Here is a 15,156-nt window from a genome sequence, read left to right on the forward strand (position 1 = left end):
GATTTGGGTGTGGGGAGTCTTTCAGTCTGTTGATGGTTGGTAGATAAAATCAAACAGAATGTGATACGTAAATATTCTAATCGTAAATCTGTAGATCAAGTTGCCGCCAGGATATGCAGGTTGTCTACAGGCAGAATTCCAGTGGCGTTTGTCTAGAGTATTTACTCACTGGAGTCGTAAGGTTTATGCTGCTTCCTGACTGTCAAAGACTTTTGAGGCCCCTTTTGACCTTCAAATCCCCAAAAACCGTGCACTGGGATGAGCATTTGGAGGATGTTCTCTTTGCTCAGATCATTGCCACACTATAAATCTTGACATACACATGGAAAGTTCAAATAATTGTTTATTTTCTTAGCAACAATGTGCTACACATGTTCACAGCTACAAAACTGTCCAGTACAAAACACACCTCATACACATTCAAATCCTACGTTTTCCCAGCTGGCCCAGGGATTTATGATTTTATAATATGCATGTGTATTTTGCATTATCATCATCGCTGGACCTGTTTCAGTGAACTGTTTGCTTTGGTTGGAGTGCAAGAAAGAAAAGGTTTTATGGTTGGTTGAAGTTTATCCCGGATAATAAACGGACTTAGGCTCAAGTTCACATGGGCAGCGTGAGCTTGGTATGTGTGGTGTGATGGAGCCTGAGAAGAAGCCCAACAGAAACGTGACCAGGTGCATGCCACCGAGCAAAAAAGCAGCTAAAACAGCAATCAAACATAAAAATATATTTGCCCTCAATTTTGTGCTTTGCACAGAAAGAAAAACAGGATGTTTTCATAGCTTACCCATTGCCCATAGAATAACGTAACCTTGCATAGAGTGTATACTCAGGTATATGTGAACCACAGTGTCAGAAAGATACCCGAATGTCATTATGAAAAGTGTGTCTGTGTAAGCGTACAAATCCTGTCTTCTCTGGGAAAACAAATTGAAGGTTGTGTTTGTGTGTGTGTTTACGTTTGTTTTACCTCGTTTTATGAATTGTCCATGTGAACCAAGCCCTTTGAACAAACACGTCCTGTAAGTGCACGCACACAAACACACACACACACACACTCCCTCCTCGCCTCCAACTGATCACTGACAACTACCAGATGGCACAGAGAGGCGAGACAGTGTGGATAAATGAGTGTGTGTGTCAGAGTGTGTGTTTGTGTCTTTGCATTGGATTTGAGACTAGATGATGTGTGTGTCTGTGGAGCACAGACTAAGCCTGGATGTTGTACGAGGTGATATGTGTGTATGCACTTTATGTGCACACATGTGCATGTGCGTGCCAGATAAAAAAAGCATGTAGGGGTTGAGTCTGTGCTAGTCAGCGCATGGTTTATGTCTGCAAAAAGTCTCTCTCGCTCCCTCCCTTTATGTGCGTGTGTTTTCCTAAAATTCACCCTTTCTGTGATCGCTTGATTAACTGTTCTGTTTTGCAAAATGTTTTTGAATGTGGTTTTGTGTGTGTATCAGCAGCCACATTGGAGGCATTCATCTCTTGGTCAACAGCTGTTGGCCTGTCTGAAAGTACAAACTGACCATGTTTTTGACAGTTTCAGCACTAATACGCCAACATAGTTTTGTTTCCTTGTTAGCAGCTAACTTTTTTTTTGTTAACTATTACTATAATGTTAAAACACATCTGATAAGTGGCTGGTGGTTATATAAAAAGGAATAGTTTGATATTACCACTCTTATTACTTACCATATAAAACACAATAAATATGACACTACAGCCAGGAGACAGTTAGCTTAGCTTAGCATAAAGAGTGGAAACAAGGAGGAACTGCTGGCCTGGCTTTGTCCAAAAGTGACTAAATCCTCATACTGGCTAGCTGTTTCCTCCTGCTTCCAGTCTTTGTGCTAAGCTAAGCTAACTGTCTTAGGCGGACATGATAGTGGTATCAAAAAAGAAAATGAACCTCTTTCCCAAAATCAAACTACGTCTTTAGTGCTCCAATTTCAGGTCAGAAAGCCACATGTAATTTTGCTATTTTTGTGTACCATCAATTCTTCAGCCCCAATTTTAATTGTTTAGTTTGTGATGAAAGCATCTGGTTTTGTTGATTTGCAACAAGATGTCTGAAGTTTTAACAACATTTCATGGAGTATATTTCAATGTGAAGCAGGCCCTACCAACTTGTTCAAACAATGCTTGTAAAATATTGCTAGAAATGTTTCATGTTACCTAGACTTCTAAAAAACCTGGACCTTTTATTTTATTTTGATCAAATCAATTTAAACCATGCTCTGTGAACCATCCTATTTGCATGTGTGTCTTGGCATCTTGTTTCCATATTGTAGGGCTGTTGTTTTCTGGTTGGTTGCTTAATGTTAAAAATAAAACTGAATGCAGCTTCACAGGGTGGACAAGATGGATCAAATTCTTTACATGAAAAAAAAAGGAGAAAGACCGAGAGGGAAGTGAAAGAGAGAGAACAGAGATCAACAACACAGACTGGTTGGGCTGCATACCAACCTCAGCCTCTTTCTCTCTCTTTCCTTTTATCTTCTTCTGCTGGGCTCAATCTTATTGGCATTTACAAGATTTCTCACTCTCCCTCCTCCTTGTTTTCATTCGTCCTTCCCTTGCAGACTCATTTTGTTCAAAAGGCACTCTATGCTGCTTCTCATAGTCTAAGAAGCAACTCTTATCCACCTCTTAAAAACGTCCTTGCATAAACTCCACAGTTTTTGTGTTGCAGATAGATAGTCCTCAGCAAAATCCAAGTGGTTTTAAGTCCAGACAAGGTAAAAAAAACAACATTTGAATTACTTTTTAAAATCACCACAGTTCATTGTGTAAATCTCATTCTCAGCCATTCATATATACAGTTCTCTCAAGGCACACTTAAAAAACAAAGTTTGCTTTGGTTTGATCATTTGCTTTTCTTCTGTCATCATTAGCCTTTCCTTCCTTAGATCTTTGATGCAGAGGATTTTTTATTGAGTGTACATTCTTCGGTCTGGAATCCAAATCCGAGGGTCCGATTGCTCCCTGTAAAAAGGCTGATGAAGGGCGAGATACACCGAGATTCATGTGTTAATTCAGGATACAGGCAGCAGGGTGGCCAAATTATTGGGGCAATTCACGTCTAACAGGAAGACCTCAATGTTTTTATTGGTTTTCTGTGTTTTACTCTTTTTGACATCCAAAAGGCAATTTCCTTCCTCAGAAAACCAACAGAAAATCAAAATCCTTACATTTATTTTTTCGTGATTGCACATGTATCTTTGTATATCTTGCTCTCTGCGGTTGAGTTTTGCTTAATGGAAAGTTAGGAAGGCAGATCCACTCTTTATTTTCCCTTTCACCCCATGGTCTTGTTGCATTCACTCAAGTGAAGCCTTCAAAATCCAATCATTTCATCCTTCAATCCTTCAATCCTTCAATGTATCCGTCCAAGCAAACATTGAGGATCCAGGATCCAAGCCACTATTCCACAGCTCACTCTAAATGACCCTTTCCCAATCAACGGATATTCAAAAGGCCCCTAACTCATCCTCTCCAGCCCACCCATTTGTCCATCCATCGTTCCATCTGTTCCTTCTTTTTTGCATCGTTTCCCCTCAGAGGTCCAGGCGGAAGGCGCCAAAGTAGCTGGAGGAATCGTCTGCATTGACCATGGTTGGGGAAGAGACGGAGACGAAGAGCTCATCGCCGGCCCTCAGCTCAAACAGTCCTCCCTGGTAGACAGAGTGGAGGGCGTACTCAGCGTCTGGAGCCCAGCACTTTGTTCCCACCCCTTTCAGGAGCTGCACAGATGTGAAAATTAAGGTAAGAGAGATAACAGTTGTATCAATCAACAGTGGTAACATTAACCATATTATTTCAAGGGAAAAGAGAACATACCTGTATTGGGCTTGGGTAGGAAGTTTTCTTGTAGACACACTGCACCAGCTGGTGGCTGACGCTGCGCTGGTCTCCGTCACTGGCTGCTGGGGACGGATAACGGAAATACACCTGAAGGCGTGAGAGAGCAGAGTTGCCTTGTTAGGATTGTTCCACTCATTCGCATTGAAGACCCTGCCAGGATCAATGCTTCAACGATTATCAAATTAATTTAGTTGACTAAAAATAATTCTGCAATTTAAAACTTGATTCGTCTAAAATATTAACTAATTTATCAAGAACTTCCAACATTTTCTAATGTGTGAGTAAATTGAAATTCTTTTGAGTTTTACTTCAGCACTTCCTAATTTATATGCAACTAAAATAGTCATTCATTTTCTATATCTTTTAAGTTAAAAGGTACTCATCCCTGTGTGGACAGATGAAGAAAATAGCAATTATAGTTTCCTTCTGAATTAAATAGTACTTAAAGTACAGTAAAATCACCTGTGAGTACAAGTAGTAGCGCCCATCCTGAGGCACTCGCAGCTTCCCATTGGACAGGGTCATGTTGTGAAGGTGAGCTCCAAAGCTCTGATTGGCCCATGTACGGACAACATGGCGACAGGACTGGTGTAGGCCTGGTGTGGGGATCGGGTAGGGAGCGAACCCTGTCGGTGAGAAAGAGAAAAGAGTCGTGAGAAACTGTTTTGAAAGAGACGTATGAAGGATGAGCTGCAGACATAGAGTGAGATCAAACAAAATCTCAACTTTTGGGTTGACTAAGGGGTGACAGACAAACGTTCTATGTCCAGAAATCATCGCTCGCTTCATAAAGTTTGATTCTCATGAAAAGAAAAAGGGAGCAGGGCAGAGGATCTTAAAGTAGCACTCCTCTTAGGCTACTTTTAAAAATGCCGGAGTTGAGCAATGGGCTTCACCAATTATTAAAGTTTCATAAATGTCCGGTAACATCTGAAACACTGAGTGACATAAATGGGCGCCCTGTTAAACAGGAGTATATTATTGTACTTGTAGCGCGGCTACTTTATAGGGCCGTGTGCAAAAAGAGACGCTGTTTTCAAATTGTGATCCAATGTTTGTTGTCGAACCAACCCATGGTTACATTGTATTCCAGGCAACTCAGAACTCGGAAATTTCCGACCTCCAACTCGAAAAACTATCCTGGAACGCCACTTGAAGTCAGAGTTCCTACTTGTGAACTCAGTTAAAAAATGTGTCCCATGACTTCACGAGTAGCAGCAGGATGACGTCACGCAACAATGGCTGCTCCCAAAGAACATGCATGTATAAAATAATACATAACATCGTATAGTAAAACCTGTTCTGCATGTAAATTGATGTAGACATATGTTGCCAATGTTATTAGGTAGCTGGTTACAGTAAAGAATCTCTGAAAGGTATACTTCCTAATGTTTAGGCATTTTTAACATTTTACTGCATGACTTTTGTGCAGAGAAGATGCCCTGCAACATTTACTGACTTTTGAGGATTACCAACTGATGTAGTTAGACGGGTACACACTTATGGAGTAACATATTATTACTATTAATGTCCCTTGCTTACATTAAAATGGCCATCCTTTTAATTGGCACCAAGGGCAGTGCGGAGGGTGCAACTGTCTGTACACCTGACAAAGAGTTTGTCACGGTCAGCCGTGGTTTTCATTCACTTTCGGGGTCATGCACCACAATGCACCATGGAACGCTTTTAGTTCGGAAGTCAGCAATTTCAACTTGTAAATTTCCCAGTTCGGAGCACTGTGGAACGCAGCATTAGTTCGGCTTCAGCAACCATCCTGTTATTGGTTATCAGTTGTTTAATATACCTCGCACACTGATTTAGTGTTAACTGACCAGCAGTCACTATTATCCCGGTCTTTAAAAGGCTAGGCCAGTCTGCAATGGGGCAGTAGGTCTCGGGATTTCCTTCCACATTCAACAAGCATCTTTTCGTGTCTGCCTACTTTATGCCTTCATCATTATTATGCATGTGTACATATTGTGTAGGAATGGCAGATTGAACATAGGCAGAGTTTGCTCTTTTCGAGAAGTTTCTAATGCTTATAGTGGTGTTTCTGCTGCAGTACAGTAATGGCTTGTCATCATAGCTACTGATTTTAAAGTGTGTGTGTGTGGTAATGCTCTGGCTTGGCTAACACACTATTGTTTCCTTCATATTTGTGAGATAATGGTTTATTAGAAAACACAGTTGCGGTTGTACTTCCTTATGAGAAATCCAGGCTGGAAGTGTGAACGTCACCCTCTCTTCCTTCTTCTTTATGTAAACACACACACACACACACAACACCATCTTTGACCTTTGTCAGCTCAAGGAAAATAACATCCAGCGGACTTTGCCAGATTGTCAACACCCTTCAGCTTGCACGCCAGTCTCAGATGAAACGATACGAAGTTCTGCATAACACACACACACACACACACACACACACACACACACACACACACACACACACACACACACACACACAAATGAAACACATTCCAGCTGTAAACTGCAAACATACGCTTGTCATTATTCTTATCTATGACGCTGTCCTAATAAATATGTTTTACTGCTTTAAACGTTGATATACCTCCCTTATAAGCCAAAAGCCAGTTCATAAAAGCTTTTCTTGTAGGAAAGAGCATCTGGCACATAGAAAGTGACATTTATTTGAAGGACAATTGGTCAGACGCAAGGAAGCTGAATCCTTCAATGTACAACTAAATGTTTTATATTTGAGATTTAAGGTGGAATGTGCACAAGGAATGTTACCTTAATGTCCAAAGAACTGAGTTTGATCCTTAATACAGCGAGTTTGAGTCCTAATGTTGCTTAGCCTGCCCTTCTATTAATAATGAAAGGATGTACCCAGTTAATTTAAGTTATAATAAAGCAGCCTGGTCCCTAAAATGGCACAGTAAGGAATACAATTCAGTGATCTAGACCAGAGATCCTGCATTTATGTTAAACGGTACATAAATAAAAGTTGAGAAGAAATAATATTTTAAGGCATTTTTGACCCCTTGTGAGTTAGCGACGCATTCTTATCTCAGGTTATCAAACACCGATGCTGTGAGAAACACTGACAAAGCGTCTGTAATTGATGCACAAGGTGCCCTTCAACATCCGTATGAGACACCTTTAGGTTTAGGAAAAGATTGCTTTTTTGATTAAAGTATGTACAATACTTGACGGTGGATGGATTACATTGGAGTTACTTAAAAGCCCAGGGCGTCTCAAACGGATGTTGAAGGGTACCTGGTGCGCGAAATACAGACGCTTTGTCAGGTTTTCTTTAAGCGTCGGCATTTGACACCCTGGGATGAGTTCCTACTATCTAGACTAATCCGCCCAATCATCTATTTTCCTCCAAATGGGACCATAATTTATTAAATGAACATCATGCTGTGTTGGAGAAAACTTGAAACTAACTTGATATCATAAACTCATTATGAAAATGTTTATTGAGGTAATAAATCAAGTTAGAAGTAGGTTATTTTCTCATTAACTTCTATACAATCGGCCTGTTTTTATCAACCGGTGGATTTGCCGATAGTCCCATCCTTGCTCAGCTAAGATCTGTTAGTGCTCCTCTGCCTTCATACACAAATCAGCCTTAATGTTGTTCGTTCCAGATGTCTGCATCTTTTAAACAGACAAACACTATGTCGGCAACGAATACATACTGTTTAGTGTCTTGTGTTTTAATTGGTCATCACAAAAAATGCTGACATTAATTAAACACACACTTATACGTACACATAAAACCTTTATGTGATATACAGTTTCCTTTTCTTATCACGCTCCCTGAAACCCTCGACCCAAAGTAATAATCTCAGCCTGACCACTGACCAAAACAATACCTCACCTTGAGTGCTGGTGTCTCTGAGGGTCAAGTGGGCAGATGGTCTCTGGGCCACCGAGGTCATGAACTTTGACCCCGAGTTGTTGAAAGAGCGAGGCATGGTTCTCGCCTCTGAGGCAGAGAAGAGGAAAGAATGTCAGAAACCACGACGTTGCATTGTGCTGTGGTCTGTGTGTGTGTGTGTGTGCGTGTGTGTGTGTGTGTGTGTGTGCGTGCGTGCGTGCGTGCGTGCGTGTGTGTGTGTGTGTGTGTGTGTGATACTCACCTATGAAGGTTTGTTTGGAGATGATGTTCTCTGTCACCTGAAAGACAGTGAGGAATAGAGGGGGAAAGAAAACACCATCAACAACAGTAGCATTTGTGGCTCACATGACTGTTGACCTTCAGTAAATGGTGTTGCTTGTTCAGTGTTTACTTAATGTTGAGTGTGAAGTTAATGATTAGCCTGCATTTGTTAATATTTTTCCTTTGCTGTGATGGCTGATTAGCCCGTACCAGGTGTGGGTGTGCAGACTGAAACGGTTGTAACAAACATGGTTGTAATTTATTTTATAGTTAACTGAAGCCAGTTTTATTCATATAACCAGAAATCACAAATTTGACACAGATGTCTTTTGCGATATTTTATGACATCCTCCTTAGACAACCTTGGACCTTTGAAAAGGGGAGAAACCAGACAGACCTGCAAAACTGTAGAAATGCTGAGAAGAGCGAGGTAGTTAAAATTAATAAAATTACAACATGGAGAATCAGAATGACCATATAAGGTAAATAACGTACAAACATATTAGGAAATATTAAGTGCAATAAATTAATGAGAGTTTCAGGCAGAGTGTAAAGGTATTCTTATGCACGTATTATAACTTAGCTTAACTTACTTTAATAATTAATTAATTTATATGATGAAATAAATCTGTAATCGGTTTACTATGTTATTATTTAAACTGTACATGATAGGTATGTTTTTCCTACAGTGTATATGTCTCCTCTCAGTATTCATTCATTCCCCTGAGTCTGCCTTAACTCTGCAGGCTTTTTCTAATAATCTTCACAGAGTGCTATTTTGAGAAGTAGAAAACAAATTAACACACAAACAGAAAACATAACTAAAAGAGCTTTTGTAATTTTTCATTTTTCACCACTTTCTTGCAGCTGTGAGTAGCTGAACACGACAGTGTTTATAGTTGGACGAGAGGCCACATCTAACTTCTCTCCTGCCTCCTACCATCATCGCAATAATAAACCTTCCCTCACATCTTCTCTCCGCCCCGTCTCTGTTTTATTTCTCCTGCTCCTCTATATCATCCCTCTGTTTCATCTTCCCCCAGATGTAGATGCCGTCAGGCCATGGAAATATATGTACACACCCACAGATGCTTTGTCTCACTCTTACACACTCAATAATCCTTCTTCTCTCGCACACTCATCATGCTAATGCTTTCTGTACTGACTGCTGCTCCTTGTTTACATCTTCCTTTCTTCAGTCGTCTGTCTTTCCGTCTTTTCTTACATCCTGTCTCTCTTTTCTCATCCTTTCATTGTAACTCCACTGTTTAACATTTGTCACTTGATCACCCGTCATTCACAAATCCCTGTTAATCCTTTACCCTCTTACTCTCTCTACCTTTCACCTCTTTCCCCCTCTGTCTCATTCCCTCCTTGTCTTTATCTTCTGCATTATGTCTCTCCTCCTTTTAATTTATGCCTTTCTCTATGTCTGCTCGTCTTTTAACCAATAGGTCACAGTTTTAGTCACCTGTTCCAAGTCATGCGGCCTATCTAAAGTACCCCGAAGCAAGGCACCGAGCCCCCTGTGTTATAAATCTCCCTGATTAATTTACTGAAATGCCACAAAATCTTGAATATGATTAATTTCACGACTGTTTTTTAATGGTCATCCAGCTATAACCGAAGTGTTATTCTTGGCAGCGGGCCTTTGCCTCCTGCACTGAACCCTCAACCCAACCTGCAAATTGGACATGATCGCTCTGGGGTTTGGCGTGTGGGTGTGTGTGTGTCTGTGTGAACGCTAGCTTGGGGCCCCCCACTTGTGTATACCCTATATACTCTAAGGGAAACCCAGTGCAGGGCGCTGAGCCAGCCGTGCTAGCTCGTCTTGCTAGGTGTAGCGTGCCTGTCTCGGCCTGACGTTCCACAAGCCCAGAAAGCAGAAAATTACTCTCACAACCGCACACACTTAAAGACAGAGAGGAAATTGCCAGCAGATTTTCTGCCCTGCATGTGGCTGCAGTTGAACAAAAAAGAAATGTAGGGGGGGGGGGTTCAGATGCTTGGACCCATTGTGAGCTTTCAGAGCTCTGTCAGGGTGACTCATAACAACACATTTTCAATACAAGTTCAACATGTCTGCTGTCTTTAACGCCTAGAAGCTCACATGGGACACTACTGGATGGCTAAAGAGTGAAATCAGCTGTAGAGGCTGCATGCATAATTTATGTTCAGCGCCTTCTGACCTGCTGCATGTTTAAAAGTGAACGGCACCGTCATGTAGAGTTATAGTCCATTTACTGTGTTTTCTTACTTACTGTTTGCACCTGGTTTGTGTTTAGAACACATTGTATTGAGTTAGATATTAAAACATTTAGAGTGAAAGATGTCAAACCTGAAATTAATTGCAAAGACTAAGAGACACATACAGCTAATGGATGGATGGATGTGATCCTGAAGGAGACCTCCAAGAACATACGAAAACACTCAGCGTGGTGCAATAAAAAGCAGCTAAAACAGAAACAGATATTCTCTGCAGCCCCACAGAACATGAGTGAACGGAGTATTTCCATCAGGTTACAGCAATAAGAAACAGTGCACTCTTGGCTCTACAGGTGGCTTCTGTGTCACACATTTGTAATCAAAGGAACTTATTGCCTGGTTTGGATGAATGCAGCCTGAAGTCATTATTCTGCCCTTTAAATGAAAGGTCAATTACGGCATGGGATAATCCTAGGTAATAAGGGCTTGTGCTTGTTATAGCAATTAGCAAATGACAACAGCATGCGTTGAATAAAAGAAAAAGTTTATATATAAAGATTACAACTCTTCAATTAATTGGAAATGGGTTATTTTTTACCACATAGCTCCATAAAGACCAAACCACAAATGCTGGATTTAAGATTACTTAAATATAAAACAAAGGAATTAGAAAGGTTACACTTAATGTCATTCTGGTCTTACATCCATGGGAACAAGCATATCTTTTATAGATTAATAATAACTCAAACAACAACTACTGGCAGCAATTACTTAACATGTTTCTAGTTTCTACTATAATCTACTACTGCATTTATTTGCATTTTGTAGCCTCACCATTGTTTTTCTGTCCCTCAGTCAAGTGGATTCAAATAACTTCTGCCATGTTCATTAGTTTGGAGAGTTTCTGTAAAACCAGGTTGTTTTTATTTATTACTGCAGTAAGCAGTATGCAGCATTTGGCTGCAACAATGGACTAGGAGTTTTAGCAAATCTATCTTATTTTTCCAGTCTGCCTTGCCAGAATGGGCTCCCCGGACCCATTTTATTCTGACAAGTGAGTCAGATATCTCACTCCAAAAGTTATATTAGAACCAGCACTGTCTGAATAAACATGTATGGTTAGTTAACTCTTCTCCCTGTTCCCTCCAGTGCTCCCCATAAGGGTGTCTGAAACGATCCTTTCCTCAAGCTCTTAATTTCATGTTCAAGCTACATCCTGTTACTACATTCCACTCTTGTTTAAGGATTACTTATTTCTGAGGTCCAGAGAAAAAGGCTGAAAAGGTCATAAACAGAACTGCACAGCATACATGCCCGTGGGGAACCTCTGATAACATCACTTTGGGGCTCCTGCAGCTTCTCTTGCCCTTGAAATGTGTGTTTATCTAACTCTGTTTTTCCCTATCAGCAAGCATGAAGAGTGCACAATATCTCCAAGTTTAATATTTTACTTGTTGACAGTTGCATCATTATTTGTGCCTTCTTTCAAGGTGCAAATGCTGTTTGGAAAAGGTGTAACATGATGACACCAAAAATGATCCTGCAAGACTGATGTAATGCTAACCGTAACCTCAGCCAGAACTTTCCCGCTTTGTGAAAGGCTTTGTTTAAAGCAATAAATACTGTACATCTGACCTTGCAAGAAGGGTAATCACAACCTTTTGCCCTGCATGGATCAAAGGCTTCTGGGTCTGCTTTCTACCACCAGGAAGTAAGTCATGTTTATGTGTTTGTGGGCTTACCCCCTAATGAGGGTTTTAGCGGTTTTCACAGGGTGGTTTACAGCAAACGACTACACGCCTGCCCTTGTTAAGTGGGCAGCTTTTGTTTCCAGTAAATCAGCCTGTAGCCTCTGATTGTGACCAGACCTTATGTGTGTGCATGTAGGCTTGACTGACACCAGGGCACTGTAGGTGTATGTGTGTTTCTGCAGGCTTTAGGGCAGTCTGTAACAATACAAGTCTAAAAACATCTCCAGCTGCCATAACAACAACAGCAAATAAACCCTGAACTCACCCCTTTCACACTGTTTAGACAGAGAGACAAAAATAGTCTGATTTCTTCACGTCATACTTTGTCTGGCCAAAAGCTAAAAAAACAAGACAGAGAGGGACAGAACAAAGGGGGAAAAAAAGAGAGGTTACGATAGACAGGGAGATACAGTGTAAGATGAGATGGTGCTCGCCAGTTCTTATGCGTTAACTACTCAACGAGCCAGATATCTAGCATGCTAAATATCTGGAGGAGTCTTATGCACAGCGGTGCTTTTTAGCTAAATGTGAACGTCAACATGCTAACATGCTCACAACGACACTGCTAAAAGGCTGATGTTCACCATCTTAGTTAGCAAGTTAGCATTTGCTACTTAGCGCTTTACACAAATGCTACATTCATGCGCTCCTTGGATGGTCTCATTTCCCGAGTTGGGAAGCCGTTCTTCTGACTTTGGTGTGTTCATGTGTTTTAAGTCGGGATGTGGAAATAACATGGATGCTACTATAAAGATGTGTTGCCTAGTTTGAACAGTTTGAAGCTTTTTATTACAAAGTTATTTTTTGTCCCAGAGTTGTTACTGCACCAGTACATTGCCTGAAACCACTAAAATATTGCTTGTACTGCAAATACTGCTAATAAATATCTTTCCTAATTAATCTACTTCACTCTACATGGACAGCAAACTAACCGTTATAACCTAATACCATGTTACAAATGACACCTTATGTGTATGCAATAGGTGATTCAACTCGGCAACTTGTGTAGCAAAATTTGCTCCGACTTTCAGAGTTGTTGTTCCAATTTCAATGGGAGTTCACATGAATCTTCCCTGTCGAGAAATAATTTTTCCGATTATTCCAAAACCACATGAAAGCACAAAAAGCACCACTGAGGCTGGTGGGAATGTCATTGGATAAAATTTAAATTTTGACCTGATGATGGCGCTAGATGAAAAGTTACAAGATTCCAAAGTCATTACAGTTTTACAGTTTTACAGTTTTACGGCAATCCATCCATTAGTTGTCAAAACATTTCACACAAAACCACAAATGTGAACCTCATGGTGGTGCTACAGAAAAATAAATAACCGAAAGTGAGCAGGATACCTCCTCTGGGGACCATTCATGTCTAAAGCAAATTTCATGTTAATCCATCCAACAGAGATATTTCAGTCTGGACCACACCGGTGGACCGAGGGCTTGATTGACCGACATTGCCATCCCTAGAGCCAAGCTGCAAGCGTGACTAAAAAAGTTAAGGTTTCAAGCACTTTTCAAGATATTACAGAATAACACCATCTATGACACGGTATTGATTTCAATTGAGTTCAAACTTTTTTTGTCTTCACAAGCAGCACTTGCAACCGATAAGACTCATAATTGTTAAAGGTGAATGTGCGTCTGCAGTGCCAAAAATCAGAAGTTGGTGGGAAAGAAAGGAAGTACCAGACAGCAAAGGATGATGGACAATTATGGGAAACAAGAGAAGACGAGGAATGAGGATAAAAAAAAGTTGGGGAAACAGAGGAGAGTCAGAGTGGACAAGTATGACGAAAAAAAGAAGAGGAGGACTGAAAGAGAGGATTGAGAGAGGAAAAGGAGGAGAGTGAAAGAGGGACAAGTATGCACATGAAGGAGCGTTTCTTCTGCAGATTAGCAGTAGCTGCAACCCAATACTTTAATATGCCTCTCGACCCCGACAGGTCTGGACTGGAAATGTGTGTGTGTTTGAGTGTGTGTCAGCAGTGTGTAGCTCCTGGAGCTACGACGACAAACTCTTATCAACCCTAATCTGATCTAAGAGGCAACTCATTCCTCACTATGTGTGTGTGTGTGTGTGTGTGTGTGTGTGTGTGTGTGTGTGTGTTGCCCAGTTTTGGTGTGCATGCAAATGTGATTTCTGGGAAGAGTAGTTTATTAAAACTGCAGCAGTGTACAGTGTAAATATCTGCGTGTTTGTGTGCCTAGTGGTTAATGTTGCTCCTTAAAGCTGGGTCAATGATTAATATGCAACACAGACTTTGTTTAAAGCCAGATCGGTATGTAGATTAAGAGAAAAAGGAATGTACACAACATTTTTTCTCTTTATATTAGCTGTATTGTTTTTCCTGGTAAGGCCGAGTCAACGGGAGCAGTTGTGTTTCACAATAAAAAAATCTGTCAAACTGGCACCAGCTCCAGAGTGAACGTGTCCAAATTAAGCGTCTGCACTGCTAAATCTTTTTTTTGTGTCGAATTCAGGAAGCCATAAAACAATATTCCAGTGCCATTATTGTGTCCAGTAAGGCTCCAGAGTGTGTTTTGTTAGTTGAGTCTATACAATTTCAGAAAACCCTGGAAAATACCAGTTGCAGTTGTGCAGAGCCAAACGTGATGCCTTTAGATTTCTTACAGTTCAAAACCCCAAAATATTCAGTTTATAATGGTAGAAAAGCAACAATAATTCCCATTTGTAAAATTGGAGCAATTAACTGATTAAAAATTGTTGATTTCGTTTCTGTTCACGATTTTAAAAGACTACTCTGATACGCTGATATGACATTGCACTTCTATAACACTGTCAAACTCACGACAGACATGTAAAGAAAGTATCTTTTTCTTTGCACACATTCTTCTTCCTTGATCTGGTGTGTTATGTTAGAGGCGGCTAAAGTAGCCTCAAGCAGAGATGAGGAGGAGGAAGGTTGGCAGGATTGTGATAGGACGGTGATTTGAGTAAATCTGGGTGTAGAAAGAAAAGATTGTTCTTCATTGCATTTGTTGAACAGGAGCCAGCTGGTCTTGCAGAGCCACCGTGCCCAGACAGAAGTAATAAAAATCTTCACTGTTCAGATTGATTGATCAGATGTTAGCGGAGAAATACAGAAGAGCAGTGCGGGTTTTTCAAGAAAACAGCATGTCAAGAAATTTTATGGCGTCTTTTGTAACTTACAGCTCTTCTCACATCTG

The 15,156-nt window shown here is 40.6% G+C and overlaps 1 protein-coding gene across 1 annotated transcript in view; it reads right to left on the reverse strand.

Moving 5' to 3' along the window:
- Nucleotides 1-325: 325 nt before the first annotated feature.
- LOC119912591 (tumor necrosis factor ligand superfamily member 10-like) overlaps nt 326-15,156 on the reverse strand; it is a 58,057-nt gene continuing 43,226 nt past the window's right edge. The window contains exons 3-7 of the mRNA XM_038731859.1: nt 7,989-8,025; nt 7,727-7,834; nt 4,339-4,502; nt 3,853-3,963; nt 326-3,755 (exon numbers count right to left, since the gene is read on the reverse strand). Of these exons, the coding sequence (XP_038587787.1) occupies nt 3,570-3,755; nt 3,853-3,963; nt 4,339-4,502; nt 7,727-7,834; nt 7,989-8,025 (606 nt within the window). The 3' untranslated portion in view covers nt 326-3,569. The remainder of the gene's footprint in view (nt 3,756-3,852; nt 3,964-4,338; nt 4,503-7,726; nt 7,835-7,988; nt 8,026-15,156) is intronic.

The sequence above is a fragment of the Micropterus salmoides genome, unplaced genomic scaffold (genome assembly GCF_014851395.1).
Source record: "Micropterus salmoides isolate LMB-PRFRI ecotype aquatic unplaced genomic scaffold, ASM1485139v1 Ms_hic_scaffold_2, whole genome shotgun sequence".
Taxonomy (NCBI): Eukaryota; Metazoa; Chordata; class Actinopteri; order Centrarchiformes; family Centrarchidae; genus Micropterus; species Micropterus salmoides.